The sequence below is a fragment of the Eremomyces bilateralis genome (genome assembly GCF_010015585.1).
Source record: "Eremomyces bilateralis CBS 781.70 unplaced genomic scaffold P152scaffold_6, whole genome shotgun sequence".
NCBI classification, from domain to species: domain Eukaryota; kingdom Fungi; phylum Ascomycota; class Dothideomycetes; order Eremomycetales; family Eremomycetaceae; genus Eremomyces; species Eremomyces bilateralis.
Genome location: NW_022985072.1, coordinates 214,206 through 240,175, shown reverse-complemented (window position 1 = coordinate 240,175; position 25,970 = coordinate 214,206). Strand labels below are relative to the sequence as shown.

The window sequence follows — 25,970 nt, the reverse complement described above, 5'->3', positions numbered from 1 at the left end:
CCGCGCTAAGCCTGTTGAGGGGTGAGTCATTCCAGAAAGTGTAATCAGGACACTGCAATTGGATAATAAATTTCACTATCAATATATGCACCTTCCCGCCAAAATGTGACGACATTCGCCAGGGAAGGGATCTGACTTTGAATTTGACCGTTGACGCTGTGCTTCTACTTCCGTACAACCGCATCTGATATTCCTGCATAAGATATCTAGTGGTGCGATAGTTGTCCAACAAAGGGTTTACTCCCCATGATGTGTCCAATCTAATACATTCAATCAGTGAGATGCGTGACAATTGTTGTCGCAAGCGCTCAGGGTTGACCGAACTTTTCATATTTCAAAGACAATCAACGAACAACCGATATCTCCGGGTTAGACCAGCCATATAATTGCTTGGATGGACCCCTCCCATACCATGTCGGACATCCGGCTTTACTTAGTAGAGCACGAGAAAAGCAGAAAGGAGGCGTCCCAGATCGCGATCAGAACCGCAGAGAGTTAGCCTTACATTGTCGAGTTGCATGAAGAGATCGCTGAGTACTGTGGCAGGGTTACAATCCAAGGAACTCAAATTATTGGACCTTATCGAGGCTCTAGGAGAGTTCCTCAACGATAATGATCCGTCCGTTAGGGCAAAAGGTATACTACACTCCATCCTCAACTTCTGGATAACCCCGCTGATTTGGCTTGGATAGCGCTCGCATATCTGGCGGACGTGTTGGAATCGGTGCCCCGTGGTACCGTGTCTCGCCAGCAAAGTACGTTGTGAGATTTTTAGGACCGTCGCTTTCCCCGGTCTTATCGCGTTGGCGGAAGTCACGGAAAGAGGAACGAATACTGACCTTTTGCTTTATCAGGAGAACTGCTCGTACATTTTCTCACGACTCGGATTAACGGTGATGCTGAAGGGCTCGGCGCTGCCGCCTGCGCGAATGCGCTCATGAAGATAGAAGAGTTTGGGAAATGGGACGCGGAAAGAGCTGCGGAGTGCATGCAGACCATCATCCAATCCCTTCATCCGTTACGGCAGATCAGACAGCAGTCAGAGCGATACGCGGTTCTGAAATTGATAAACCTACTAATAGCAGAGTACCGGGAAGCGATTCACGGCCTCCATCAAGCGTCCTCGGACTTCATGCCAACGTTCATCTCGCTGTTCGAGGGAGAAAAGGATCCTAGGAACCTTATGATCGTGTTTTCGATCCTCAATGTGCCCTTCAGTGAATGGGAGCTGGGAGCTTATGCACAGGACGGGTTCGAAGCGGTATTCAACTACTTCCCCATTACCTTCCGTCCCCCTCCAGATGATCCTTACGGCATAACCGCGCAAGATCTGAAAGACAGACTTCGCGACTGCATAGCCGCATGCGGGAGCTTTGCGCCCTATTCCTTCCCAGCGCTGCTCGATAAGTTGGATTCGTCATCGCTGAATACTAAGCGAGACACTCTTGCAGCGCTCCATAGCTGCATCTCCAACTACGGAACCAGGACCGTGTCCCTCTATGCCGTCACGCTCTGGGATGCCCTCAAATTCGAGATTCTTAGCGTCCAGGAAGAAGACCTGGCAGATAAGGCTCTGGATGTCATATCCGAGATCGGAGCACAGTTATCCGTCGGACGTCCGCAACTCGTTGCATATCTCCGGCCAATATCGAAAGAATGCTCCGAGCACCTCGAGGACGCGCCGACGAAGCAATCGAAAGCAGCCGGACAGATCCTGGAGGCCGTCGCCTCAAGAACGCGAGAATGCGCAAATTTACTGGTGGCCCACGTCGTTCCGCATCTCGTTGCGCTTTTCGAAGGCGCCGATTCGCTCGCAAAGCGCCGAAGTCTGCTGGAAGTCCTGGTGCAACTGCTGAAGGCATCCGTCAAAGTGTTTGGTGATTGGGTAACCATCGCCGGAAGGGGCGTGGCAGACACGCAAGAGGATACGTACAACGCCTTTTCCGAGCACAAAGACATTCTTGTCACATTGCTTGTGGGTGGACAATTGAGCGTCCCTGCGAATGAAGTGGCATTTAAGAAGATTTGCCTGGAGGGATTAGTACAGCTTTGCATGTGTCGAAATCTCCTCCAGGACCAAGAGATTTCCACCCTCATCCGACAGTGTTTAGACCTCATCCTTGATGATTACGAAGGCAAAGTCGAGCTTCGTGGGCCCGCGATCCAAGCGTTAGTCGACATTGCTCATCAGAAACCTCACCTCATCATAGACCACGCCTTCCCTCGTTTCCTTTCCCTTATACCCGACAATGATACGGCCGGCGACCTTGGATACGTTCCTGTGTTGGACGCGTTCTCGAACTTGGCTCAAGAAGCCAAAGTCTTCGATCTTGTCATCTTACGGCTCCGGAACAAATTAGACGCCGCCATCAGAGAGCAATCTTCTTCGACCTTCCTCTGTGCGTTGTTGTCAGCGCTGTTATATGCGCTCACCCACACATCCGCTTCTCTTGACGGTACTGATGAGGACTGTCCTCTCTATGGGCAACTGATTTTCCCGTTACTGCAACGGGTAGGCGACGGTAGCAACCAGAGCAACTTCGCCAACAACAGAGTTTACGAGTTGGTCGGCCAGCTCTGCAACGTTGTGCTGCGCCGACAAACGTCGGCTTTCCAGAAGAAACACCTCATCGAAATCTACAACCCTGTGGATGCCTTTGGAGAGTCATCAGAGAATGTCGATGCCAGTGGCACCCTGCTAAATCCCCTCAAGCTCCTCGCATCCTCGTATATTGTCGCTGCCCTTCAGCGAGACGTCGTACCAATCCAAGATCTGAGAAAGCATCTTTCGACCCTTTCCGACATCGCCACAGCTGACTCTACCAGTGTCGAAGTACGTCGAGCAAGTCTGCGACAGGTCTCTCTAATCCTAAACAAATTCCTGTCGCCTGATAATGCGGAATTTGCGGTGGACCTCTTGTGCAGTAAACCGATCGGCGACTTCGCTGCCTGCGCGCATAAAAAGGACTCCGCGCGACTCATCCTGGCGTCTGTCAAGGCTCTTCTCCTCCGGAACGAACGGAAGCTTATCCCCATCCTACCTGAGCTGCGCAAGCTGTTGTTGGATCCAGAGTACGGTCGCCCGGTAGCACGAGGCTTTGCCACGATTCTCCAATCCGACGATTTCCTAACCAAAGAGAACCATTGCAAAATCTCCCCGCTCTACCGCCAGAAAGCCTTCTCCCTCATTGTCCCTCCACTGACGACGTCCTTCAAAGAAGAGTCCGACGCTATCAAGCGGAACTACCTTGTCGCGATCATGAGCATTGTCAAGTCCCTTCCCTACTCCGTGATCGAATCCGACCTCCCCTCTCTCCTCCCGCTCATCCTCCAGATGCTCGACCTCGCGGACGAAGAAGCCACCAAAGTCGCCGCAGTCGAGACGCTGGGGTTGATCTTAACCGAGAACTCCGCGGCGATGGCGAGCTATCTGAGCAGTCTGATCCCGCGGCTCCTCAAGGCCGCGTCGTCCAAGTCGAACTCCGGCGCCGTGCGGGAGACATCACTGCGATGCCTTGCGAACATCGCGGCTGCGTTCTCGGTCGATGCGGTCATTCCGTTCCGGAAGTCGGTGATTAAAGAGCTGACTAGGCCGCTGGATGATAGTAGGCGGGCGGTGCGAGCCGCTGCGGTGAAGTGTCGCACTAAGTGGATTGAGCTCGATGAGCCGAAGGATGGTGATATTTCCGAGTGATGTGGTCCTGGTCTTTCGGTTGTAGATATTCGGAAGTTGAGACAGGCTTAGATGTGGTCCTCTCTACTGATTGAGGTCAAACTAGAACTACAATCTAATGAGCTCTTATGCCTATATCTACGTTGTCGACGAATTGAGGCCTGGGACTACAGATAGGCTTGGTACTGGTCATTTTCGGCCCTTGTATCAGCGCTCTACAAGTTTTGGAATAAGATACTCCTGCCCGTAGCGGAGTGTATCCATGACCGTTGGAAGAATTCTTCACCATCAAAGCGAAATGGCAGATGGAGCAATAACGTTTCGGGATCGTACATAACCGTATCTCGCCAATAGATTTTCCATAATATTCAACCGGCCGTGACTCCTCGAGGTATATTCCATAGGTATATACTAACCCTATTCAGCCCCGATAAACTTTTTCCCCCCGCCGATCAATCGCTTGCCACCAACCCACCCCTAACCTGGACGCAATCCGGTGTAAGTGAGCAGAGTTCTATCCCATCCATCATAGCCCATAAACGTCATAACCCAAACCCTCCACTCAATCCCACGCTTCATCTCCCCCCTTATTCAAACCCCAAACCCCCACGAAACACCGCCCCAGGAAACATCTTCTCCGTCACTGCCTTCGTCTGCTCGTCTCCCGCCTGCGCATTCGTCCGCATAAACTCCGGAACTGAACTCGCCTGGACGCCGGAAGTTGTAGTGGTTGGCGCGCCGGTGGTCGAACTGTCGGCGCCGAGGATGCCGGATGAGAGATCCATGGTGCCGGGCCAGAAGTTGGAGGAGGAGTCGAGGGGGGGGTTTTGGAGGATGGTATCCCATTGGTCCTGGGGTGGGGATAGGGTTAGCACGGGCAGAAACATATTTACACATTGGAAGGCAGTGTGGTGGTAAGAAAAAAGCAGAAGGGAGGGGAGGTGTCTGTGAAGAAAGTAAAAGACAAGGAAAAGGACAAGGAAAAGGAAAGGGAAGAGGAAAGGAAGAGGAAAAAGGGGAAGGATCGGGGGAAGCTTACCCAGTTCAGATTCGCGGACGGCACTTCCATCCCCGGAAACCCACTCCCAATACTAGGCCCAAACAGCGACGAAAACGGATTCGTCACGCCCACCGCCTCCGGCGCCGCCATCCCTCCAGCTGGGCCCATCGTCCCTGTATACGCTGCCATCCCCGCCGGGCCATCGAACGGCGGCTGTTGCTGAGCATAGAACGTATTGCCTGAATTCGCTGCCAGCCCTCCGGCGCTCAGCATTCCCAGCGTCATCGCGGCCGACTGGTCGGGGGACATCTTCGCATCTACGCTAGACGGCAAGCCCGTGGTCGCGAACCCGGCTCCCGCCGACGAGGTGAGTTCGGCACCGTAAGTCGCAGCGCAGTGGGTTTTCAGCTTCGGAATGGTGGCGGAGAGAGTATTGTAGGCTTTGTAGGCCTCGACGCTGCGATCTTTCAGGGAGTCCCAGGTGACGAGGCTCTGCTCGAGGGCGGTCATCAGCGCGCAACTCTCCTTGGGGGGGTTTTCGAGCGGCAGGCGGATCCCGGCGGCGCACTCGGCTTCGGAAGTGTGGTAGAGGTCGAGGGCGACGGTCATGGCGGCCATGAGGAACTCGTTCATGGTGAGCGAGGAGATGAACCAGGTGACGCTGGCGAGGCGGCCGCCTGGGTGGGTTTCCTGCTGGAGGACGGCCTGGTGCTTGAGGAGGTCGAGGGAGGCGTCGACGCAGACGCGGCGGGAGTGGGCGAAGCGCGGGTTGCTGCGGGCGGCGCGCATGTAGCGGCGGTGGAGAACGCAGAGGCAGCGGAGGACGAGGAAGTCGAGCGAGCAGCGCTGCATGATGAGGGAGGAGGGGTCGCGGCCGGACTCGGCGATGGGGCGGGCGACGAGGTGTGGGGGGATGGAGGCTTTGAGCTCGCGGACGCGTTGGTCGAGTTTCATGATTTCTTCGTAGGCGGGGGTATTCAGGGTTTGCACGACGTCGACGATGGTGCCGAAGAGGGCGACTAAACGGGTTTTCTGGATCATGTAGGTTGCCGGGGTTGCCTCTCGCATCGGTCGTCCAATCGGCAATGTTTTCATCTGCTCGTCAAGCTCGTCGTCATACACATTCAGTGGCAGCTCGGTATTGGTGTCGGATGACCTCACGATCGGCGGCAGGCCGGCTTGATTGGAGAATAACAAGTCCATGTTCCGGATTACCGCCCATACTCTCCTTCGCATCTCGCCTTGGAAGGGGGTGACGTTTGGGTACGGAGCCGGATCGCGATGGTATCCCATTCGCATCGCTAGGCGCACCAGGATGCTTACCGTAACCAGGATGCCGGGCTCCGCATCATTGCTTCGTGAATGCTCCGCGTGGACGTGGAGGACCAGTGTTTCCAGCATATGGGTGATGGGCTGCGTGATGTCGGAAAACACCAAGCACTGCGCCGTCAGCCTGCGATACTCATTGGACATATTCCATGACCGGCCACGATACTCCGGGGGTTCATCACCTGCTCGGTGGTATGATTGAAGGGCAATGGACATCATGGCAAACACCAGTCCGAGCCAGATGACCGGAGTTTCATTCGGATTCGCCCAGTACTGGTCGTATTGCCTTTGGAATGTCGGTCCATGGATGATGTCTGGTCTCGCATTAGCAAACGTTGTCTGAACTGTGCAGCTGAACTTACGCAATGCAGGATCGTATGTATTGAAGTATCGGGTGACTAGTAGATCCGCGGTCGGCTTCTGCGGGAAAGCACTCAAAATCTCAGCTTTGCTGCTTGGTTTTGGGGTCCCTAAAAGAGGAACACTCTCAAAACGATCATCGGTCTGATTGGTCGCTTTGATCTTTCGGACTTGTTCCTCATATTGTTTCTTGTGGTCGTTAAAATAGTTCTTGACTTCGGCGATCTGGATTCCGTCAGATATATTCGATTGTTTTCCTACGGATGCGACTTACCTCTCCGAGTATCGCATACCAGTGCGATTCCGAAGCAAATACCGCCTTATCTTTATCAATCTTCATCATCCCGATCGAATGGCCGACTTGATCCACCTCGTTTTCCTCCCCTTCCTGCTCCACGGCTACCATTTCACTATTCTCTAGGTCACCCTGCGCATCCTGCGAGCTGCCACTGATACTTTCCGATATTGCGGCGTGCGCTGCGGTCGAACCTGCGGATTGCGTGCCATTGGTCATAAGCGATAATACCAAGCCTTCCAGTCGGTCAATACGGCTTTGCATCTCGTCAGGAGAACCGGAAGAGGCATTGCTTGATGAGGTCTTCTTACGGACGCCAGGGTTAGCGTAGGTGCAAGATCCGAGATCTCCACGCTTGGTGCAGTTATCACAGGGATGGGCGCGGTTACATTTGAGTCTGGAGGGTGCACCATCAGCTTCGAGCTCATGACCGTGAGGGGTTCGGGAGACCGCAGACGGTGAGGGGACTTGCTTACTTTCTGTTCCTGCATGGCGCACAAGATAGAGGGATCCGGTTCCGTTTTCTGACGACTCGGAACTGAGCGTCTGGGGATTGTCCGGTGCTTGAAGGGGTGGTGGAAGGCGGTGTCGGCGCCATTTCGAGCTTCCGTACTCCCTCGAATGAATGGAGAGAGCAGAATCTTGTCTTTAGACTAAATATGTATTCGACGTGCCCGTATTGTGTCCGCGCACTAATCGGTATACGCGTATGCCCCGGTCTTCGGTACAATCCAGCCTTGTGGACGGCTTGGATGGTGTTTCAGGGTTGGAATAAGTAGTGTGGCGCACTTCGCCGTCTGCAGGTGCCCGGTACGTTCAATATCGGTGGACTCGCCGAAACTTAGTCGCAACTTGCAAGGGAAGTTCTTTTAAGGAGCAAGATGCTGCTGATTTTGTCTATTGTACTTGATCTGCTTTCGTTCCTATTGTGGGTCGTTCTCGGTGATAGCCCTCCGACTGGTTTCTGGTCGGGTGGGTGATGGATGTCTCTCAGAGCTCGCTCTCCCGAACAAATCGATCGATCTCTCGGAGGAAAGCGGAATATCTGGAACGGCTATAGCTTTAGCATAAACGTACAAAACACCGCGTATTCACCAGCAGCGACGAGAAATCCTCAGATGTTGGCGCGAAGGGTCCGGAGTTAAGAATCGAGGATGATTTACCTTGGGCTGGAGTTGGAGCGCAGAACAATAGAGTCGCGACAGCGGAAAGGGGCGCAAGAGAGACGACAATAGAGGAAGGTGAATATGCGCCGAATGAAGGGAGTAGATGTGAGAGAGGAAGATGGTATCAAGGTACGTACGTACTTGAATCTCAGTGCTTGTCCCGTCTATCAGATCGTCTGCCCTATGACTAGCACAGACCGCGGCCCCTCTGTTCTCCCTCTTCCTCCACACTTCATCTCTCATCTCTCCCGTTTCTCTCGTTGTACCAACACCTGATTGCATCACCATCTCTTCCACAATTCCACGGTTCCACTTATTGGTTTAGATGATTTATGACTCATCGATAAAACCATCAGCCCGGCCACGAGTCGAGGGAATTCTTGTTGGGGCACCGGGGCATCTTTCTATCTTCTCATCCTCGGACCATACCTCTTATCTCCGAGAGGCCATCAGGAACTCCACGACGGACGAGCGTCCGGAAGGAGAATGTCGGAGTTATCTAGTATGGTAATATATTCATTGGGCCATCGCCATTGCTGACGTATCGAACATGTGGATAGCGACGTCGAAATACCATGATCGTCCTAACCGACTTCATCGATCAGCACGGTAACGTTGGATTGACTATGTCACACTCAGCTATCAGTCTGCCTCATCATCATGTTCTTTGTACTCGCGCTGCCTTTCCCTTTCCGTAGTCTAGCAAGTCACTTTCCTTTCAAGTGAGAGCATTCTCTCTTCAATAGTTTTCTTTGTCTCGTGGAGTCTTAACGCCTCGTAAGTCATGTCTCTGATGGTCCAATCTTCCATAATACCCGTTCTATCACCAAGCTGTGGAATCAGCTACAATGCACGCCAGTTACAATCCGTATGGGGAGTATCGCGGGAGCCCTGAGCAGCTAGATTTCAATGGTCGTTCTGCGATATCAAGCACCCCTAGCGCCGCCCTTCCGTTCCAGGCATTTGCCAAACGGACGGCACCGGTTCGAGGCCATGCGAAACGAATATCACGGAACATCCCTCGAGATCGAGCGTCGAAGCTCCTGATGACCCATCGCATCAAACGTCCGTCAAGCGTGTACAGTTTTTCGGAGGATCGGTTGGATGATGAGTATGAGGATTTGGAGCCGGGCAAACGTCTTGACCACAGTCGACGAACGAGCTATCGATCGTCCAACGCCAGTACACCGCAGCTCCAGCGTGTCAAATACCCCACGTCCTTGCAACTACGCGTATATGATCTACTTCTTCCTGACACTTCGCCGAGTGTGGGATCCACCCCAGAATGGGCGTCACACCGATCTGGTGAGTCTCTAGTGGATGTCTCGCACGCCCGCATGAGTGAAAGAAGCAATGTTTGGGCTGCATTGCCTGCAGAACCCTCGTCTCCGCCAACGGTGTCGTATCCAGAGCTGCCCGGACGTCGTTCGATACCATATAAAGCTCATCATCTCCCGTATCATTCATCACCAACCCTTGCGCCACCTCCTTCGCTTTTCATTCCTCCCGCAGGACAACAGGGGTTCAACGACTCCCTACCATCCCCTCACTACATAGCGTCTAGTCCCACTGAGACATCATCACTAGGGTCGGTGAACAGGGGACCTAGTGAGAAGGCAATAGCTGCTCTTGGTATTCTAGAAGACAATCCAGCAGAGGCACTGCGGGGTCGACACCGAGCATTGTTCCGCAACGTACAACCTCGTTCACGGGATTACTCGCATTATATGCCGGGCCGCAAACCTGCTTCTTCGGGTCGTTCACCTAGTAGTCCGCTCGCGAGATATAGCGCGGGGTCCGTCAGTGCACCCGAGAGTCCAGGGAGATATAATCCACCGTTCGGAAACGATGGGGGCGAGGATGAGACGGAGGAAGGTGAAGACGAAGGTTCTGATGAGTACCATAGACAGCTCGTTGAACAGTATCGCGACATAGCAGCCCACCATCCCGGGAGCACGAGCTACGAAGAGTTTGGCTCCAATCACGAGGACGACGATCATGACGATGATGGCCAACAAGTTCGACTGGTACCACCATCACCCCTCTGGAGCCGGAAGAACAGCAAGGCGCACAGGATACTTGGTGCTATAGTAATAAGAGACGACACACCACCGACTCCGAGCAAGAAATCCAACGAAAGTGAACCACGTCCTCGCCGACGTCGCCCTCTGTCCGCCGCTCCCCTCAAGATGGTTCTCCCCCGGCAAGTCAGAAGGAACCAAACCGAAAAAGACCGATATGTCCGTTCCCGCTCGCCACCCCCCTCCGGACGACGAGACCGCGAGGAAGGTGGGACAGATCCCCGCCTTCGAAACGCCGGCTACGCCCCCAAATCTTATCGCTCATCCGCCTACTACACCCGCACAAAACCGCCCACCTCGCATCCGAAAGGCAAGAAATCCAAGAAGCAACCCATCAACGAGCCGCCGCTCCCCCTCCATCTCCCCTCCAAAGTCGCTGCCGCCCGCCACAACTCCAAAGCCCACCTCGCTAAGATGGTCCGCATCATCGGCGGCGACCACACTGAGCGGAAACCCTCCGACGCCCCCAGCCACTCCATGTCTATGTTCTCCGACGCCTCTGCCTCCCAGAGCCTCTCGTGGTACAGCGACGGCGGCCGCACCGACCCGCTCTGGCGCTCCACCGCCCGCCCCGGCGCCGCCGACGACCACATCCCCTACCCCCAGACCATGGAGCGCCTCCCGCACCTCCGTTTCCCCTCCGCGACATCCGCACCTCCCTCGCCCACCAGCGACGTCTCCCCAACCGCCATGCGCAAGCCCTCTTCCGCCTCGCACGTCCTCCATAACGTCCTCGGACGCCACCTCTCCATGTCCTCCTGGTGCATGTCCAAGCGGCACGGAAGCCCCCAACCCCGCGCGAAGTCCCAGCAACCAACCGCATTCGACAAACATTCAGTGCGCCACCACCGCGCGCACCGCGTCCGTAGCACGCCGCACGAGACGGGGAGCGACTCGCTGACGGTCCCCGCGAAACGCGACTCGTTCGTCCACCTGCTCCGGCCATCGATGGGGGCGTTGGGCGGCGGGAGAGGGCTGTTTCGGAATGTGAATGTGTTTGAGGCGCGGCGGGAGGCGGCGGCGGAGAGGCGGAGGGTGAAGTTGAAGCGGAGTATACGGGTGGTGGGGAACGTGGATCCGAATGCGGTGGAGGTATTGAATCGACGGAGAACGCATGCGGGGGTGGGGGAAAGAAGAGGAGGCGAGGCGCAGGGGGTGGTGAAAGGGGGGATGTTGAATGGGTATGCGGTTCGGAAGGAGAGGTTTGGGGAGAGTGGGTGGTTGTGAGGGAGGGGTGGATAGGGAAACTCTGCTCTACTGCTGGGTGACGGAAGATATCGGGGATGATATCTATCTAATGTGTCAAGAGACGGAGGGCGATGTAGAATGAGTAGAGCACACTAGCGTTGCCATGATACATAGGAGTACAGGTGATGGAAGACATAGCACTCACTCGTGCATACAGTGTAGAGCAAAAGGAGAACGACGTAGGCATGGTGATGGTGATGTCCAGCAAAAGAGCAAAAATATAAGCCTCGAGGCCCTGGGAAACCCCCTGAGGTTTTCCCAACGTACTCCCGATACTTCATTTTGACCGGTGGACTGTGAAACGAGTGGTGTTATAACCACTACACTACAGCCAGATTATCTATTTCCGCTGAAATGATTTGTGTAAACTGGGTATATAAATTCCATCGACAATTCACCTACCCATTGTGAAATTCTGCTCCCCAGACATCAAATCCACTTCACTTATTCTTTGGGCTTAATGTAATACATCACCGAATCCTGGCTCCATCGCCTCATCACGAATCACAATTTATCACGTAAATCCCCTCGTCCATTCATTCAACCATTCCATTCTCTATATAAGTAACCGAGCGCACAGCTTAGTTTCCTCGACTGCCGCTCACCAAGGTATCAACAACGCCTATCATGCGTCTCCGGTCCCTCTTCCATACCACTATTCAGACAACGCCGCATGACGCACGCGACAAGTACACATTACATTCGCGGGAAGCAATGCGGTTGGTATCGGTATCGCAACCGAGAAAAGGCGAGTAAGCGCGAGGGCGGTACATAAGAAAAGGGGGCATTCGTGTGTGCATGTGGGTCTAGACAGCGGCGTTGGTGGATGATGTCGCTTGAAAAATCCCTCCTTCCCATGAAGAGTGGAAAGTGGAAGGTCGATGAAATGTAGCCGAAGCCAAAAAAAAACAAAGAACCATGCGGTATTGCGGAAGGTGATACCACACTGGGGTTGAAAAATTCCGTTTTCAGGAAAGAAAACACACGTATGTGCGTCGTAGAAAATGCAATAAAAAGATGCCGCTGTAAGAGATGTGCAACCACGCCGTGTCCGTCCTACCCAGGTCATACATGCCCATCAGATCCCGATAAACGCCATCCATACATTCCCTCTAATCTCTACCCATCACAACCTCCCCTTCCCGACCCCCACACTCCCAAACAGATGCTCCGGCGGGATGCGCGCGACGTTGTGCGCGCGGTCGACGCCGGTGGGCGCAGGCAGGTAGCCGTCGCGGTGGCGGCGGTAGCGTTCGGCGAGGAGGCCGGCGACAACGAGGAGGAAGAGGAGGACAAGGGCGATGGCGAGGGCGATGAGGACAACGAAGCCGGTGGCGAGGTGATGGGCTGGAAATCACGGATGTTAGCTTGAGATTTGAGGGAAAGATGGGGGAGGAGGGGAACATACCACTAGACATGAAGAAATTCCCGGGTCGTTCCACGAACGCCGCGCTGATACTCCCTCCATCATCACCACCCCCGACCAACAAATACGGCACCCACCCCGTCCCATTAAACACCGCTGCCCCCACGCTCCCGAACCCGTCTACTTCTATCTTCCCCATCACCAACAGCGCGCGATTCTGCTCCACCAGCGCACTATCTCCGTGCTTCGCGCTCGTCGTGAACACCTGGAGGCTGCGGATCTCCGAGTCGGCACCGAGCCCCGCGCCGAAGCCGAATTCCGTCCACTGAGCACCATCGAATTTCGCGAGGTAGGGGGTACCCGAGGATTTGCTGCCAGAGATGTAGAGTTGGGCGCCGTCGGGAGTGGCGGCGCAGAGGGCGGAGACGGGGCCAGGGGGAGCGGTGGCGAAAGGGGCGAAGGCGCGGGCGTCGGCGTCGAAGAGGGAGAGGGAGGAAGAGACGCCAGCGACGGCGAAATCGCCGGCGACGAGGAGTTTGGCGGGGGAGAGCCAGAGGAGGGCATTGACGGAGCCGGCGAGGCCGTTGGACGGGGAGGACCACTGGGCGCGGTCGGCGTTGAAGATGCAGAGGGCGGGGCAGGTGAAGGCACCGGCGGAGGCGAAGGCGCCGCCGATGTAGATGTCGGCGGAGGACGGGTGGGGGGCGATGGCGTGGACGGCGGGGGAGGGGCCGGTGAGGGCGGGAGGTTGGGTGGGGAGGAGGGAGGCGGTGAGGAGGTCGTAGAGGAGGAGGGCGGAAAGGGGGGTGGTGGGGTCGGAGGGGTCGGGGGCAGTGAGGGCGCCGCCGGCGAAGAGGGTGGTGCGGTGGGTGGCGAGGGCGAGGATGGTGGATTCGGGGGAGAGGGAAGGAATGCCGGAAAGGGCGTCGTCGTTGGAGCCGTTGAGGAAGAGGAGGTTGTGGATGGGGGAGGAGGGGTCGGGGCCTGAGGCGGAGAAGTGGCCGCCGAGGATGGTGATGTTTAGTCCGTTTTCATTATACATTAGGCCGGTCACGGCGCCGGTGGCGTTCGAAGGTGTATCCTGTCGCTTTTGGATCGACGAGGGCGTAGACGGCTGGACCTTGAAAGGAAGCTTCTGCAACGACGGACGTTCTCCGCTGATTAATCCAACCGCACCCGTCACGCCAAGCGATTGCGAGGAGACCCCGCCAGCATAGAGAGGAGCAGATCCCGGGACGTCAGTTCGTGCGGTGACGATGCCACTGATCGACGGGAGCGCAACATCGAGGTTGACCGCCCAGTTATCGCGCGACGGGACCCAGATCGCCATGTTGTCCACGGCGGTCGCGCTGTTGTTCCCGAACGCAAGCACCTCGGTGAACTTCCCGCTCACCGCGATCGCAGGCTCGGGGGTGTCGGCGGTGACGTTGATGCTGAACGGGACGAGGAACTCGACCGCGCCGTTGACGCCGGCTCCGAGCGGTTGCCATCTTTTGTCGGGGACAGAGTAGGTCGCGACATTGTTCAGGCCTTGGGCGGATTTGTCCCGTGTGTTGTTGAAGGCCCCGCCAATGTAGAGGGTCGATCCGTCTTGGGTCATCGTGCGTACGGCGCCGTTCAACCCGTCTCCGGAGAGCGACACGACGTCCGAGCCGCCAATGGAGAAGATGTGGCTAAAGTTCTGCGAGGAGAAATTGCCTGCGACGAACGTCGTTTGTCCTTGGACGGCAAGGGCGTTGACTTGCGCGCGGTCGCCCATCTCCAATCCCGCGCGATTGATGTCCGATCGGGAGAAGTCGGTTTCGACGGTGGTGACGCTGGGATTGTATTCATAGATCCCGTTCAATCCACCACCGGAGGAGACCATCTCGAACCGTACGCGCTGAGCGACGACGTTGAGGGGCCCTTTTTGGCCGGGACTCGGTCGAAGGGTGACGGTAGGACGGAAGCCGCTGCTGGAGGCGTCGACGTAACCGTAATACACGCGATCGTATTTGTCGAAGCTGTTGGTCTGGTGGATTTCAGTAGAAATGGGAGGATCCGAGCCGACGGTGCCGCTGATCATGACACGGCCTCGCGTGGCACAGGTGCTGTCCTGCAGACAGCCGGGGGTGTAGACAGTCACTGAGTAGTTCCCCGAATGCTGGATGTCCGGTTGGAATTCCACGGTCAGGGCGTCCTGATCCACGTTCCCACCTACATTTGCGGCCAGATATTGGGAATTGGTTAGGCCGGATGGTGCGATGGCCCAGGGACCGGTGCTCGTCGCTTCGGGGCGTGTCGAACTGCCTCCACACGTCGGTTGGTTGAAGTCGTTGATGGCATACGAATAGATGTCGTCCTGGAATATCTCGATGCCGCTCAGGCCTGCACCGTCACCATACCAGTCGGAGATATCGATGCGGACGGCGTCCATGCCGACGCTGTTCACGAAGCTAAAATCCTGGAAGGTCGAGTTCTTCTCCGGGAGTGGACATTGCGCGTCGCAGAATTTCTTTTGTCCGGACGGGTCGGTATATGTCAAGTTCATGATCCCGTTGATCGGCATCGCGGTTAATCGCCATGTTTTCGTCCCTCGATTCGGCTGCACCGTGTTATACAGACGTAGCTTGGTCGGCAGGAAGCCAAACCCAAACTTCGCCTGCCAAAATCCGGGGCTCCGATCGGGAAGCAGCCATGTATTCCCGGGCCCATCTTGATTTCCGGTCTTGCACACAATATTTTTTGGGTCGCCGAATCCTGCTGCACCCGATGACCGACTCGCCGTAATCTCCGCCGACGTGATCGCAACCGAGTGCGAATCCTTCGTCTTCGGCGCCGACGAGTTCCCCAGCCCCGTAAACGACCCCCCGAACACGATATTCCCATTCGGCGCTTTCGTGATCGCGGTCACCGGTCCATTGAATCCCTGAAACGGCAGGTTCGTCCATTCGTCGGTCCACGCGATCGCGTTCGTCGAGTTCTCGCCCGTGAACATCCCACCGACATATACCGTGCTCGACTCCCGATCGCAGTAGACGCTCGATACCCGTCCCGAGAGGCCGGGAAGTGCGGTGACTTTGCCGGAGGTCGCGTTGAACAGCGCAACGCCCTGCGCCTCTACGCCGCCGAGGCTAGTGAAATTCCCGCCGACGACCACGCCGTGGAAGATGCCGTCCTTCGAGACGAACGGGCAGATGGTCTGGATGTATGCATCGGCGTTGGCGACGCTCGCGAACGCGCCATTGGGAAACTGGGCGAGCAGGGACTGGGTCCCATTGAGGTTGGCGTCCTGCGACTGACCGAGGTATTCGTAGAGTGAGACGCCATCAAAATCACCGGCGAAGGCGACGCGGCCGAGTTGGGAGAGGTCGAGGTTGGGTGACGGGGAGGGTTGGAAGGAGATGGCCGAGGTGGGGACCAGGAAGCAGGCGGTGGTGATGAGCCAGGAGGCGATGGATTGGGAGCTGCATGGCAGCCATGAGGAATGGATCCTCATGGCCTGAAGAGAAGGCCGAAGAAAGTTGATGACGATTGAGGGGTTTCGCTGGAATCGTTATCGCTTGCGGTTGGTTATCGGCATGGCTTTCGGGGGATAGGGGAACCGAAGGGAGATTCGTAGAGAAAGAAAGGGAGAAGGAGAAAAAGAAGTCAAAGTGAACGAAAGTCGGAGAAATTCAGATGTCCCAATCAGGGGAAAATGAGTGTAATAGGTTCGCAACCTGGAAAAGTGAAGAGGAGGTGAAGAGAGTGACAAGACAGTGACAAGAGAGTGAGAGTTGGTGACACTGAAACTGGTAGACGTGAGTGTCGGTGGTGCGTGGAAGAGAACTCCACCAGAGCACCGCAGCGCCAGCCTCCGCACAGGCTCTCACCACTAGCAACGCTACAGGGGGAATGCCTGGCCCATGGAATTACTGTTGCACGCCAAATCGCCTAATGGCTCCGAGATGAAGAATTGCTGGTTAAAGATCCTTGTCAAACGCGAGGCACAGAGCGGGTTTACAATTTCCATCCGAGATAGAAGGTGGAGGTTGGACTAGAAGAACTACAGGTGATACAAACGGCTGGTGATGCTTTATTGGCGGTTGGGGGGGTTACTCGGTATGTTTTGATCTATCTAGAAGGAATGGCTTTATGAGATTTCACGGTTTGGCGGTCAATTGTCAACAGCATCATCGTCATTCATATGGCCCTCGTTTACAATTGTTAATTAAAGGAGGAGAAGAAGAAGTTAGCGTGTTGCCGGGGCGCCCGACCAATCAGGAATGTGGATACTCTCTGAAGACCCTGATGGCCTTGATGCCTGGTTCCTGGATGACTTGATGCCTGATCCCTGGATGCCTTGACACCTTACAGCCCTACTGTACTCAGACTTGACCCCTTGACATCATCGGAACAATCGAGAGAACAGAGAGATTCACATTGGTATTGGAAATGATCTTCTTAACAGTGTAAACGGAACTACTTCAGTCAATCCCACTCCAAGTAATTCCTACAACATCATCACAAATCTACAGGTCGTCGACCTGCGACATCCCACATGTCCATCATGCACCAACAGGGTCCCTCGTCGGTCACTTATCAACCAATACCAGCCCAGCATGACCAGGATCCTGAGATCGAATCCGTCTCAAATGATAATAATACACAAGGTACTTTCTTTCTTTAAGTATACATCTTGCGACGGGTGAGGAACGCTGCCTGATCATGGCTCTGCTTCTCTTGCGTTCATCGTGTCTCGCGTCATGCCATGGGTGTCCCGACCTCACGCTCTCCATCCTCATATGGTGTCGAGGTGCATCATGCGTTTCGTCCTTCGTAATGGTCATCGGAGGTCCCATCCTGAACCAGCAGTCCATCCTGCGACCAGTAGAAGTAGTCGGCCAACCCCAGAAGCAGCCGTCCTGCCGCCTGTACCACCACATCCTGACCGTGTAATCTTCCCAGTCCCAACCCCTCAAATATCATTATACCCCAACACCCTCCTTTCCAATCCCGAATCCACCACCGCCCATGCCCATGCCCTCCCCGCCTCCCCTCCAAACAACCCCCACGGCTCCTCACTCCGCTCCATCATCCCATCCCGCTCCATCCCCTTCATCTCATGCCCCGTCGTATACGACAAGAAATGCTCCAACCCCTCATCCTCCAGCGCCAGCGCATTCCCCGAGATCCCATGGCACAGACACGGCTCCTTCGTCAACAGCCCCCGCTCCAAAATACACTCCCGCCCCCTCTTCACCGCCCCGTCAATCCGCTCCTGCAGCGCTGGAAAGTGCTCACGGATACTCACCAACGACGTCGCCATCCCCGCCGCCCCATGACAAAACTGCACCAACCGATCCCGCCCCACCGGGATCGAACTCGGCCAATTTCCACTCTCAAACTGATAACTCAACAACGCCCCCAAATCTGCCTCCACCTCCCCCGCCCGCGTCGGGTCCGTCAACACGATCTGCACGATGATCCCCATCGCCCCGTGTGCCGCACCCACATACGCTTTCCTCCGCCACGTCCACGGCCGCGGCGCCTCGAGTATCGCGTCGATCACCTCCGTCGCCGCGCCGTTGATGAGCGAGGCAACCTCAGCGTTGTTCGGGAAGGATACGCGGACTAGGCGGAGGAGGTAGAGATACCCCGCGCGGCCGTTCAGCCACTCGTTCTCGGCGTCGGGGTCGCATGCCACCGCAGCATACCGTACCAGCTCCTCCACCAGCGCCGTGTCCTGCGTCCCTGCGGCCCCCAGCGCTAGAACCACTAGTATATCATCTCTGACACCGCAGCATCTGGGCGATGGGCCGGGGAAGTCTTTCATGTGTTCCTCGGCGCGGTGGAGGTAGGCGGCAGACCAGGATGCGAGGGAGTGGTCGTCGAGGCGGAGGGAGGGGTGGAGTGGGTGGAGGAGGGCGAGGAGGTGGGCGACGCCGAGGGCGCCGGAGTAGAGGCCGCCCGATGGGGGGATGGAGGAAGGGGGGTGGAGGGTGGTGAGGCGGTGGAGGGAGGCGAAGAGCTGTTTGTGGGGGGTGCGGGAGGTGGGGGGGGAGGAGTTGCGGAAGAAGCGGGGGCGGGGGGGGCGGGGGGTTGAGGTTGGTTCGCCTGGTTGGGGGGGTTGGGGCATGATGGTGGTCGGATGGGAAGGTATTGGCCTATAGTTGGTCGTGTAAATAGTCTTTGTTTGCGGGGTGTGAGGAGGATTGAGATGTTTATTGTAATAGGCGGTTCTTCGGTGACAGGAAGGAAATCCGGCAGGACGTGAATTTATAGGGAATTGAATCAATCGTAGGACAAATAATGGTCATGAGACGGAGAAGGAAAGGAAATATTGAATTGGTTCAACCTTACTCAAGAATAATATGGATGACGTTGATCCTTGACGGAATGGTACATTCACAGCACGTGAGCCATGTCATTAACTCCTTGATATTCCCGTACATGATCCGAGATTCAACATTCAACATCTGCAATATCGAATCGGCAAGTCAAGAGACATGAAACGCTCCCCGAATTCCCAGCTATTGGTTGTATGTAGCCCTGATGTTCAATATTCGAATAACTGGCACCATCATTGTTGGGCAGAAAGAGACCCTGACTGAATGAACAGTTCGATTCATAGGATCAGTAGTAGTATTACGCCTGTCCTTCACCATAAGCTTCAACTCATTGCTGCGTGAATACTATACATACAATTAGCTGCTCCTAACAGCCTTGCTAGGTATCATTCATTGGCGTCCACCATGTCTCTCACCCCGTCTGCTTCCGCCGTTTCGATCTCCTAACCACCTCCCCCTTAACCGTGACCACCTTCTCCTCATCCTCCACCACGCTCCTCTTCCGACTATCCCTCCTCAACGCCTTAGCGACAACCGTCTCCTCCTCCTTCGTAATCCGCTTCATCTCCATCACCGTCCCCTCTTCCTCTTTAAACCGCATCAGCTCCACCTCCTCTTCCTCCTTAACCTTCTTCACACCCTCCCTCCCCTTCTCCGCAAAAGCCTTCAAATCCGCCGTAAACAGCACCGAATGCGCCCACCCCGCCTCACTCCCCCACAACCCCCGAAACATATTCGCCACCGCATCATACGTCCCCTTCGTCAAGCTCTTCTGCCCCCGCTTCCCAAACCGATAGTCCCGCTGCGCAATCTGCCACACATGCGTGTCCACCGGCACCGCCTCCCCCCACCCCAACCCCATCAAACACACGCAATCCGCCACCTTCGGCCCGACCCCCGCCAGCGTTAACAGCGCCTCATGCGCCGTCCGATATCCTTCCCGTCCCCCCTCCGCCATCGTCGACGCCCCTGACCCCCACGCCTCGGGATTCCGCAACCCCTCTAACCACCTGACCCCCCGCTCATCCACCACCTTCGCCGTCTTCCACAAATACCCGGCCCGATACCCGAACCCCAGCTCCCTTAGCCTTCCCTCCACCCCCTCCCCCGCCAGCGCCTTGGGCTCCGGAAAATCAAAATACTTCACCCCGTCGACCTCGCCGATCAGCGTCCCGAAGTGCGTGCACAACTTCTCGACCATCGAGGAGATGCGAGAAATGTGGTTGTTGCTGCTGCAGATGAACCCGACGAGGGCCTCCCATGCGTCTTGTTGGAGGATGCGCACGCCGGTGAAGCGGGGAGCGAGGCGCCGGAAGTGCGGGTCGAGGGCGGACCAGTGGGCGTAGAGGGAGGGGAGGTGGGGGGTGAGGTTGAAGTAGTGGTGGAGGAGGGGGACGGTATCGTCTTTATCTAGGGATTGTGAGGGTAGAGGAGTTTTATTAGAGGTGGGGAGGGAGGGGGAGACGGTGCGGTAGTGCAGGTGGGAGGCGTCCTGGCGGAGGGAGAGGATGCGGCCGTGGAGGGCGATGGACCATTCGGAGGAGGGGGATTGGCGCCATCTAGGGATGTTAGGAAGAGGCGGGGATTGAAAACAGGGGGGATTCACCTGAAGGTTTGGCCGCAGCGAAGGGTGGTGTTTATACAGAGTTCATTGAGACTCATGGGCAGTTTCTGCCATTCGGAGGTTCGTAATACACCCATCTTCGCTGTTGGAGAGGAGCGGGACAGGGGAACAACTATGAACAATATAGGGGCTCTCTCCAAGGTCCAGGCTCTTTTAGAAAATCACCAAATGGACATGATAGCTCAGTACACAAAGCGGTTTATCCTTGCTCTTTTTATACAATTGACGAACGTATAAATGAACGAAAGTCGAGGACTGCGCGCTTCGAAATAAGGAGAACATTCATCCATCATATCTGACACTGTGATCCGGCGGACGAATACGACCAGTGCGCCAAACCCTTGCCACGAGACTTTGCTGTTCAGACGCCAACATGAACTGAACGCTGGAACTTTTGCTGAACCTCCCCGTTGATCATCATCAATTCTATCTGCGCTCCCTCACCAATCTCGTCCTGAATCGTATCGCAGGTCGGTGCCAGTCGCCCTTCATTTCGGATCCATCGACGACACGACCCAAGCAACTATCGTGTCTTCGTGCTACGGACCCGCATATCACCACGCGCAAAACTTTGGCGTTTCACTTCCAATCGAGGGATATCCCAACCCCCGTGAGCAGCGATGAACGGCGAAACCTACTCCTCCTCCCGACACGGGTCGTCGCGAGACCACTACGTAAGTCCTCTCCCCTCCCCACTCCTAAACCACCACTCACCAATCCTCCAGTCCTCGAGAGCTGACCGAGGCGAGCGCGACGACCGCCGAGACCGCGACCGAACCACCCGCCGACGCTCCCGCTCCCCCCACGGCCACCGCTCCTCCCGCCGCGATTACGACGGCGACACCTACTCCTCCAGTCGCGACTACCGCGAGCGCGAGCGCGAAGACCGCTACGCCGGCCGCGACCGCCGCGAAGACCGCAGCGGTTGGGAGCGCGGCGACCGCGGCCCGCGCCGTGATCGACGCGCTGACGATGGCGAACCGCGACGGGACCGCGACCTGTTCGACGACCGTGGGGGACGAGGACGACGGGACCGCGGTGACCGGGGGGGCGACCGGGAGCGGAAGCGGAGCAAGAGTCCCCCGGCGAAGAAGAGGGAACCGACGCCGGATTTGACGGGGACGGTGGGGGTGTTGCAGCGGAAGCGGCGGTTGACGCAGTGGGATATCAAGCCGCCGGGATACGAGAACGTGACGGCGGAGCAGGCGAAGTTGTCGGGGATGTTCCCGTTGCCGGGGGCGCCGCGGCAGCAGCCGATGGATCCGAGCCGGTTGCAGGCGTTTATGAACCCGTCAACTAGCGCGGCGGTGACATCGTCGTTGAAGCCGTCGAAGGCGAGGCAGGCGAAGCGGTTGTTCGCGTATAATATCCCGGCAACCACCACGGATGAGTCGCTGGTGGAGTTCTTCAACCTCCAACTCAACGGGCTGAACGTCATCAGTGGTGAGAACCCTTGCTTGGTCGCGCAGATCACTTCGGATCGAGCGTACGCGCTGCTGGAGTTCAAGACGCCGGAAGATGCGACGATGGCGTTGGCATTAGATGGAATCAGCATGGAGGCCAAAACCGCATCGAACGGTGCATCGAACGGAGACACCGCCGGGCTATCGATCCGACGACCGAAAGACTACATCGTTGCGCCTGCCTTGGACGACGCGGAGGAGCCCGAAGGCGTGCTCGCTGCCGTGGTCCGCGACTCCGCGAACAAGATCTGCATCTCGCACGTCCCGACATATCTCAACGACGAGCAAGTCACCGAGCTGCTGCAATCGTTCGGTGAGCTCAAGAAATTTGTGCTGGTCAAAGACATCGGCTCCGAGGAGTCGCGAGGCATTGCGTTCTGCGAATACACCGATCCGTCGAGCACGGACATCGCTGTCGAAGGGCTGAACGGTATGGAGCTGGGTGAGGAGCATCTGAAGGTCCAGCGGGCGAGCATCGGTCAGCAACAGGCCTCGGGCTTGGAGATGGGCGTCAATGCGATGACGATGCTGGCTGGGACGACGACGGAGGAGTTAGAGCAGGGACGCGTGCTCCAGCTACTGAACATGGTCACACCCGAAGAACTGATGGACAACGACGAATACGAAGGTACGTCACCCCATCTAGCCCCTAACTTCCATTACTAACCCACCCACCTAGAAATCTGCGAAGACGTCAAGGAAGAATGCGCCAAATACGGCCCCGTCAACGACCTCAAAATCCCGCGTCCCAGCGGCGGACGGCAATCGGCTGGCGTCGGGAAGATCTTCGTCAAGTTCGAGCAGCCGGAGTCCGCGCAGCGAGCGTTCAAGGCGTTGGCCGGCCGGAAATTCGCCGACCGCACCGTCGTGGTTTCGTTCTTCAGCGAGGTATTTATACAGTTCCATCGGGTTTCGAGGTGCATAGCTAACATCCATCGCAGGAATACTTCGACGTCAATGCATGGTAGTCGTCCATTCTCATTTCTCTAGCACGACAACATAAACTCAGTAGGAAGGTGTGGAGACTGTCTTTTCCACGACATGTAATTCTATCCATCCGTTGCTCCGACCGGTACGGCCAGGACTTTTCATACGCCTAGAACGGGCGATACAATCAGGGCTGTTAATGATGAGGGTTTCGAAAGGGCTTTTTCGTCGTTGCGGCTTTTTCGAGGGACGATGGCGTTGTGAATGTATCGTATCGCAGATCAATTCAAAAGCATTTGGACGTTGGATGCCGGTGTCTTGCCGTCGTTCAATACCAAGTCTACTCCGTACCATTCACCTAATGTCGTAACTCGTAAGTCTCCTGAGTCTTGTTGCGTGGAGGTGTGGCGCAGACGCTGTCATATGAAGGAGCTGATATGATAGGAGCCGACTATTGTTAGAAATGCCTGTGAAACGCAATATACCATAAGTATTACTACTTTGCCTTTGTTGCAATCCGAACAATTTCACGATTTGGCCGACTCCTAGAATATTCAACCGAACCTGCTGCCACTCCCTCCTTGCTGTCCATTAACACCGCCACACCTGGAAGACCCTGAAATAGAAATTGAAACAGCTGAGACGACCCCACAACAACAACTCACCCCATACTCTAATACATCACCGTTCCATCCAACCTCGACAGGCAACACTCAATCCACCTCACAACTCCCACTCCTCTGCCAAAGAACCCCATCATTCCCCCCAACAAACCCATTCCGTCTCCCAAATCCACCTACGACAATGGGCAAATTCGGCTTCGGCTCCAGCCGCAAGAACGGCAAAGACGCTGACGACGACACCGACTCCCGCAACGCCCTCTTCGGTTCCCGCTCCAACAAAGACAAGCCCAGGTCTCAGAACCCCTACGCTCAGAACTCCAACAGCCCCGATCCCTACGCCCAGAACTCCGGTCCCGATCCTTACGCCCCGAAACCCAAGGGCAACATGGAGGGCGGTTATGGAGGCCACAGCGGCAATGGCAGTCACGGGAGTCCCCCGCCACCGTATAGCAATAACGGCCAAAGCGACCGCGCCCGGCAGGAGAAAACCCCCGTACCTGCAGGCGGGTATGGCGGAGGGAATAACAACCAAGGCGGAGGCTACGGCGGAGGCTACGGCGGAGGATCCAACCCCCAAAGCGGTAGATCCAGCCAAAGTGGCGGCTACGGCGGCCAAGGCAGTTACGGCGGCCAAAGCGGCTACGGCGCCAACAAATACGGCGATGAGCCCCCCTCCAACGACAGCGGCTCCCGCTACGGACCCGGCGGCTACGGCGGCATGGGATCTCGCCTCCCGCGGCACAACAGCAACGAGACCACCAACACCGACGCCGGTCGCAACGAGCTCTTCGGAGACCCGCAGCGCCGCATGCAGCGCCAGGAATCGCAGAACGCTCCGCCTACCGGCAACGCGAACGAGGGTGGCGACGGGGAGTATGGCAGTGCGTACGCGGACCGGCAACTCACCGCGGAAGAGCAGGAGGAGGAAGACGTGCAGGCAACGAAGCAGCAGGTGCGGCAGATCAAGCAGCAAGACGTATCCTCGACGCGCAACGCGCTACGTCTGGTCGACCAGGCGTACCAGACAGGGAGCGAGACACTCGGGCGACTCGGCGGGCAAGGCGAGCGGCTGCATAACACGGAGAAGAACCTCGATCTCGCGAGCAACCAGAACCGGATGGCGAGCGAGAAGGCCGGGGAGCTGAAGACGCTGAACCGGAGCATGTTCGCGGTACACGTGGGCAACCCGTTCACGTCGGCGAAGCGGCAGGAGGAGGCGCAGGAGCGCATCGTCGACACGCATCGAAAGGAGCGGGAGCAGCGAGAGGATACGCGGTTTGACCAGTACAAGAGCAAGGCGCGGCAGAACGAGGCGGAGAAGGAGCTCCGTGGCGCGGGGCAAGGGGAGCGCGGGCAGCCGGGCAAGGCGAGTTTGCAGGATCGGGCGAAGTTTCAGTTCGAGGCGGACAGTGAGGATGAGGATATGGAGAATGAGATTGATCGGAATTTGGACCATTTGCATGGCGGGGCGAGGCGGTTGAAGACATTGGCGGGGGCGATGGGGAGGGAGGTGGAGGCGCAGAATCATGTGTTGGATCGGTTGAATCCGAAGGTATGTCGTCCGCTTTCCGCTACTGGAAGGCGGCTCGCTAACTGTGTTAGGTTGACCACGTCGACGACGAGATTCAACGGAATAAATTCAAGTTGGACCGCATCAAATAAGCAGTCGTTAGCGGCATGGGGTTGTTCGCCTCACATCTCTACCATTCCACGGCTCGGGACGTGGATCATGGCATGCTCGTTTCAGGAGTTCGGGACTGATCTTAGAAATTTACGATCATCCATATATCAGCACCTCCCTATCCATGACCAGACCTGTTTGTGCTCAAGTCCGTCCTTCTTTAGGCCTCCATCCATCATACTTCCCCGCGCCTGAGGAGTTGGACGTGTGAGTTGCCAGGAAGTACACCAGCACACGAGTGGTTAATATCAGCCATCTCTGAGAGCTCCCCAGAAGTCGAACCCGCCCAATCGACAGACCCATCAAGTGTCCCAGATTAAACCCCATGCGCCTGTCGACATCCGATCCAGGGGCATATCTACTCACATATCAACTGCAACTTCATCTGATCTCCTGTGTCGTCACCCGCCAGCTACCTTTCTGCCTGTATGCCTTACAGCCTGACCACCCTCCCCTGGCCCAGCCCAGTCCCGCTCCGCGGTACCGATCCATCGACCTGTGCCGCATGATCTCACCCTGATGATCCCATGTTCTAGACCACTTTGTCGCACCTTCCGTTTCCGTTTGGATACCGCAAAATCGATTCCGTTGGTATTACCTAAGGGAATTGTTTATATTACGATACGGGACTTGCTACAATAGCCGGAGAATATCGGAGGTGCTGGAGAGCAATGCTAAGGATTTGTTGGTGGGTGTGGAATTATTAGGATATCATGCTAGGCACATTGGAATTACCTTAGGACTCAATTCGCGAGGCCCAAGACATTATCTGTCGTGAATAGCAGAGCACCGACCAGCGAAAAAGCACGTATATCAAAAACAG

At 56.3% G+C, this 25,970-nt stretch overlaps 9 protein-coding genes across 9 annotated transcripts; 4 read left to right on the top strand and 5 right to left on the bottom strand.

The window, feature by feature from the left end:
* Positions 1–132: 132 nt before the first annotated feature.
* Positions 133–3,997, top strand: P152DRAFT_457040 (ARM repeat-containing protein). Its single transcript, XM_033679148.1, has 4 exons — positions 133–494; positions 547–636; positions 693–755; positions 855–3,997. Exons 1-4 carry the CDS (start codon positions 413–415, stop codon positions 3,692–3,694), a joined length of 3,075 nt encoding a protein of 1,024 aa, XP_033535291.1. The 5' UTR covers positions 133–412; the 3' UTR covers positions 3,695–3,997.
* Positions 3,998–4,111: 114 nt separating this feature from the next.
* Positions 4,112–7,697, bottom strand: P152DRAFT_287686 (uncharacterized protein). Its single transcript, XM_033674985.1, has 5 exons — positions 7,134–7,697; positions 6,637–7,054; positions 6,365–6,587; positions 4,713–6,316; positions 4,112–4,524 (listed from the first exon to the last, which is right to left on the bottom strand). Exons 1-5 carry the CDS (start codon positions 7,253–7,255, stop codon positions 4,261–4,263), a joined length of 2,631 nt encoding a protein of 876 aa, XP_033535290.1. The 5' UTR covers positions 7,256–7,697; the 3' UTR covers positions 4,112–4,260.
* P152DRAFT_287658 (uncharacterized protein) lies at positions 7,377–8,416 on the bottom strand. The gene is made up of 3 exons (XM_033674984.1): positions 8,376–8,416; positions 7,821–8,325; positions 7,377–7,702 (listed from the first exon to the last, which is right to left on the bottom strand). Exons 2-3 carry the CDS (start codon positions 8,109–8,111, stop codon positions 7,499–7,501), a joined length of 495 nt encoding a protein of 164 aa, XP_033535289.1. The 5' UTR covers positions 8,112–8,325; positions 8,376–8,416; the 3' UTR covers positions 7,377–7,498.
* A 255-nt stretch (positions 8,417–8,671) lies between these two features.
* P152DRAFT_448083 (uncharacterized protein) lies at positions 8,672–11,131 on the top strand (the record flags this gene model as incomplete). The annotated part of the gene is made up of 1 exon (XM_033678032.1): positions 8,672–11,131. One exon carries the CDS (start codon positions 8,672–8,674, stop codon positions 11,129–11,131), a length of 2,460 nt encoding a protein of 819 aa, XP_033535288.1.
* Positions 11,132–12,278: 1,147 nt separating this feature from the next.
* P152DRAFT_465526 (cellular morphogenesis protein) lies at positions 12,279–15,996 on the bottom strand (the record flags this gene model as incomplete). Its single annotated transcript, XM_033680634.1, has 2 exons — positions 12,279–12,499; positions 12,561–15,996. The coding sequence occupies 2 exons, from the start codon at positions 15,994–15,996 to the stop codon at positions 12,279–12,281; spliced, it is 3,657 nt and encodes a 1,218-aa protein (XP_033535287.1).
* A 1,452-nt stretch (positions 15,997–17,448) lies between these two features.
* P152DRAFT_287594 (uncharacterized protein) lies at positions 17,449–18,935 on the bottom strand. The gene has a single exon (XM_033674983.1). It carries the CDS (start codon positions 18,616–18,618, stop codon positions 17,458–17,460), a length of 1,161 nt encoding a protein of 386 aa, XP_033535286.1. The 5' UTR covers positions 18,619–18,935; the 3' UTR covers positions 17,449–17,457.
* A 27-nt stretch (positions 18,936–18,962) lies between these two features.
* On the bottom strand, positions 18,963–20,704 carry P152DRAFT_433044 (8-oxoguanine DNA glycosylase). Its single transcript, XM_033677455.1, has 3 exons — positions 20,436–20,704; positions 19,469–20,388; positions 18,963–19,411 (listed from the first exon to the last, which is right to left on the bottom strand). The coding sequence occupies exons 1-3, from the start codon at positions 20,528–20,530 to the stop codon at positions 19,242–19,244; spliced, it is 1,185 nt and encodes a 394-aa protein (XP_033535285.1). The 5' UTR covers positions 20,531–20,704; the 3' UTR covers positions 18,963–19,241.
* A 140-nt stretch (positions 20,705–20,844) lies between these two features.
* On the top strand, positions 20,845–23,333 carry P152DRAFT_457032 (uncharacterized protein). Its single transcript, XM_033679147.1, has 4 exons — positions 20,845–21,127; positions 21,179–22,544; positions 22,596–22,804; positions 22,858–23,333. Exons 1-4 carry the CDS (start codon positions 21,074–21,076, stop codon positions 22,882–22,884), a joined length of 1,656 nt encoding a protein of 551 aa, XP_033535284.1. The 5' UTR covers positions 20,845–21,073; the 3' UTR covers positions 22,885–23,333.
* A 314-nt stretch (positions 23,334–23,647) lies between these two features.
* P152DRAFT_394313 (uncharacterized protein) lies at positions 23,648–25,128 on the top strand (the record flags this gene model as incomplete). Its single annotated transcript, XM_033676251.1, has 3 exons — positions 23,648–23,816; positions 24,006–25,018; positions 25,069–25,128. 3 exons carry the CDS (start codon positions 23,648–23,650, stop codon positions 25,126–25,128), a joined length of 1,242 nt encoding a protein of 413 aa, XP_033535283.1.
* Positions 25,129–25,970: the final 842 nt, after the last annotated feature.

Bases quoted from the DNA above. Each gene is read 5' to 3' on its own strand.
- P152DRAFT_287686 (XM_033674985.1), bottom strand. From the start codon at position 7,255: ATGGCGCCGACACCGCCTTCCACCACCCCTTCAAGCACCGGACAATCC. The intron at 7,055-7,133 runs GTAAGCAAGTCC...TGCACCCTCCAG, and splicing joins GCGCCATGCAGGAACAGAAA to ACTCAAATGTAACCGCGCCC. The intron at 6,588-6,636 runs GTAAGTCGCATC...GACGGAATCCAG, and splicing joins GGTATGCGATACTCGGAGAG to ATCGCCGAAGTCAAGAACTA.
- P152DRAFT_287658 (XM_033674984.1), bottom strand. From the start codon at position 8,111: ATGGTGATGCAATCAGGTGTTGGTACAACGAGAGAAACGGGAGAGATG. The intron at 7,703-7,820 runs GTAAATCATCCT...TAGCCGTTCCAG, and splicing joins CGCTCCAACTCCAGCCCAAG to ATATTCCGCTTTCCTCCGAG.
- P152DRAFT_457032 (XM_033679147.1), top strand. From the start codon at position 21,074: ATGAACGGCGAAACCTACTCCTCCTCCCGACACGGGTCGTCGCGAGAC. The intron at 22,545-22,595 runs GTACGTCACCCC...CCACCCACCTAG, and splicing joins GGACAACGACGAATACGAAG to AAATCTGCGAAGACGTCAAG. The intron at 22,805-22,857 runs GTATTTATACAG...CATCCATCGCAG, and splicing joins TGGTTTCGTTCTTCAGCGAG to GAATACTTCGACGTCAATGC.
- P152DRAFT_457040 (XM_033679148.1), top strand. From the start codon at position 413: ATGTCGGACATCCGGCTTTACTTAGTAGAGCACGAGAAAAGCAGAAAG. The intron at 495-546 runs GTTAGCCTTACA...GTACTGTGGCAG, and splicing joins CGCGATCAGAACCGCAGAGA to GGTTACAATCCAAGGAACTC. The intron at 756-854 runs GTACGTTGTGAG...TTGCTTTATCAG, and splicing joins TACCGTGTCTCGCCAGCAAA to GAGAACTGCTCGTACATTTT.
- P152DRAFT_287594 (XM_033674983.1), bottom strand. From the start codon at position 18,618: ATGCCCCAACCCCCCCAACCAGGCGAACCAACCTCAACCCCCCGCCCC.
- P152DRAFT_433044 (XM_033677455.1), bottom strand. From the start codon at position 20,530: ATGGGTGTATTACGAACCTCCGAATGGCAGAAACTGCCCATGAGTCTC. The intron at 20,389-20,435 runs GTGAATCCCCCC...TAACATCCCTAG, and splicing joins CGCTGCGGCCAAACCTTCAG to ATGGCGCCAATCCCCCTCCT. The intron at 19,412-19,468 runs GTGTGAAGAAGG...TTAAAGAGGAAG, and splicing joins TGCGGAGAAGGGGAGGGAGG to AGGGGACGGTGATGGAGATG.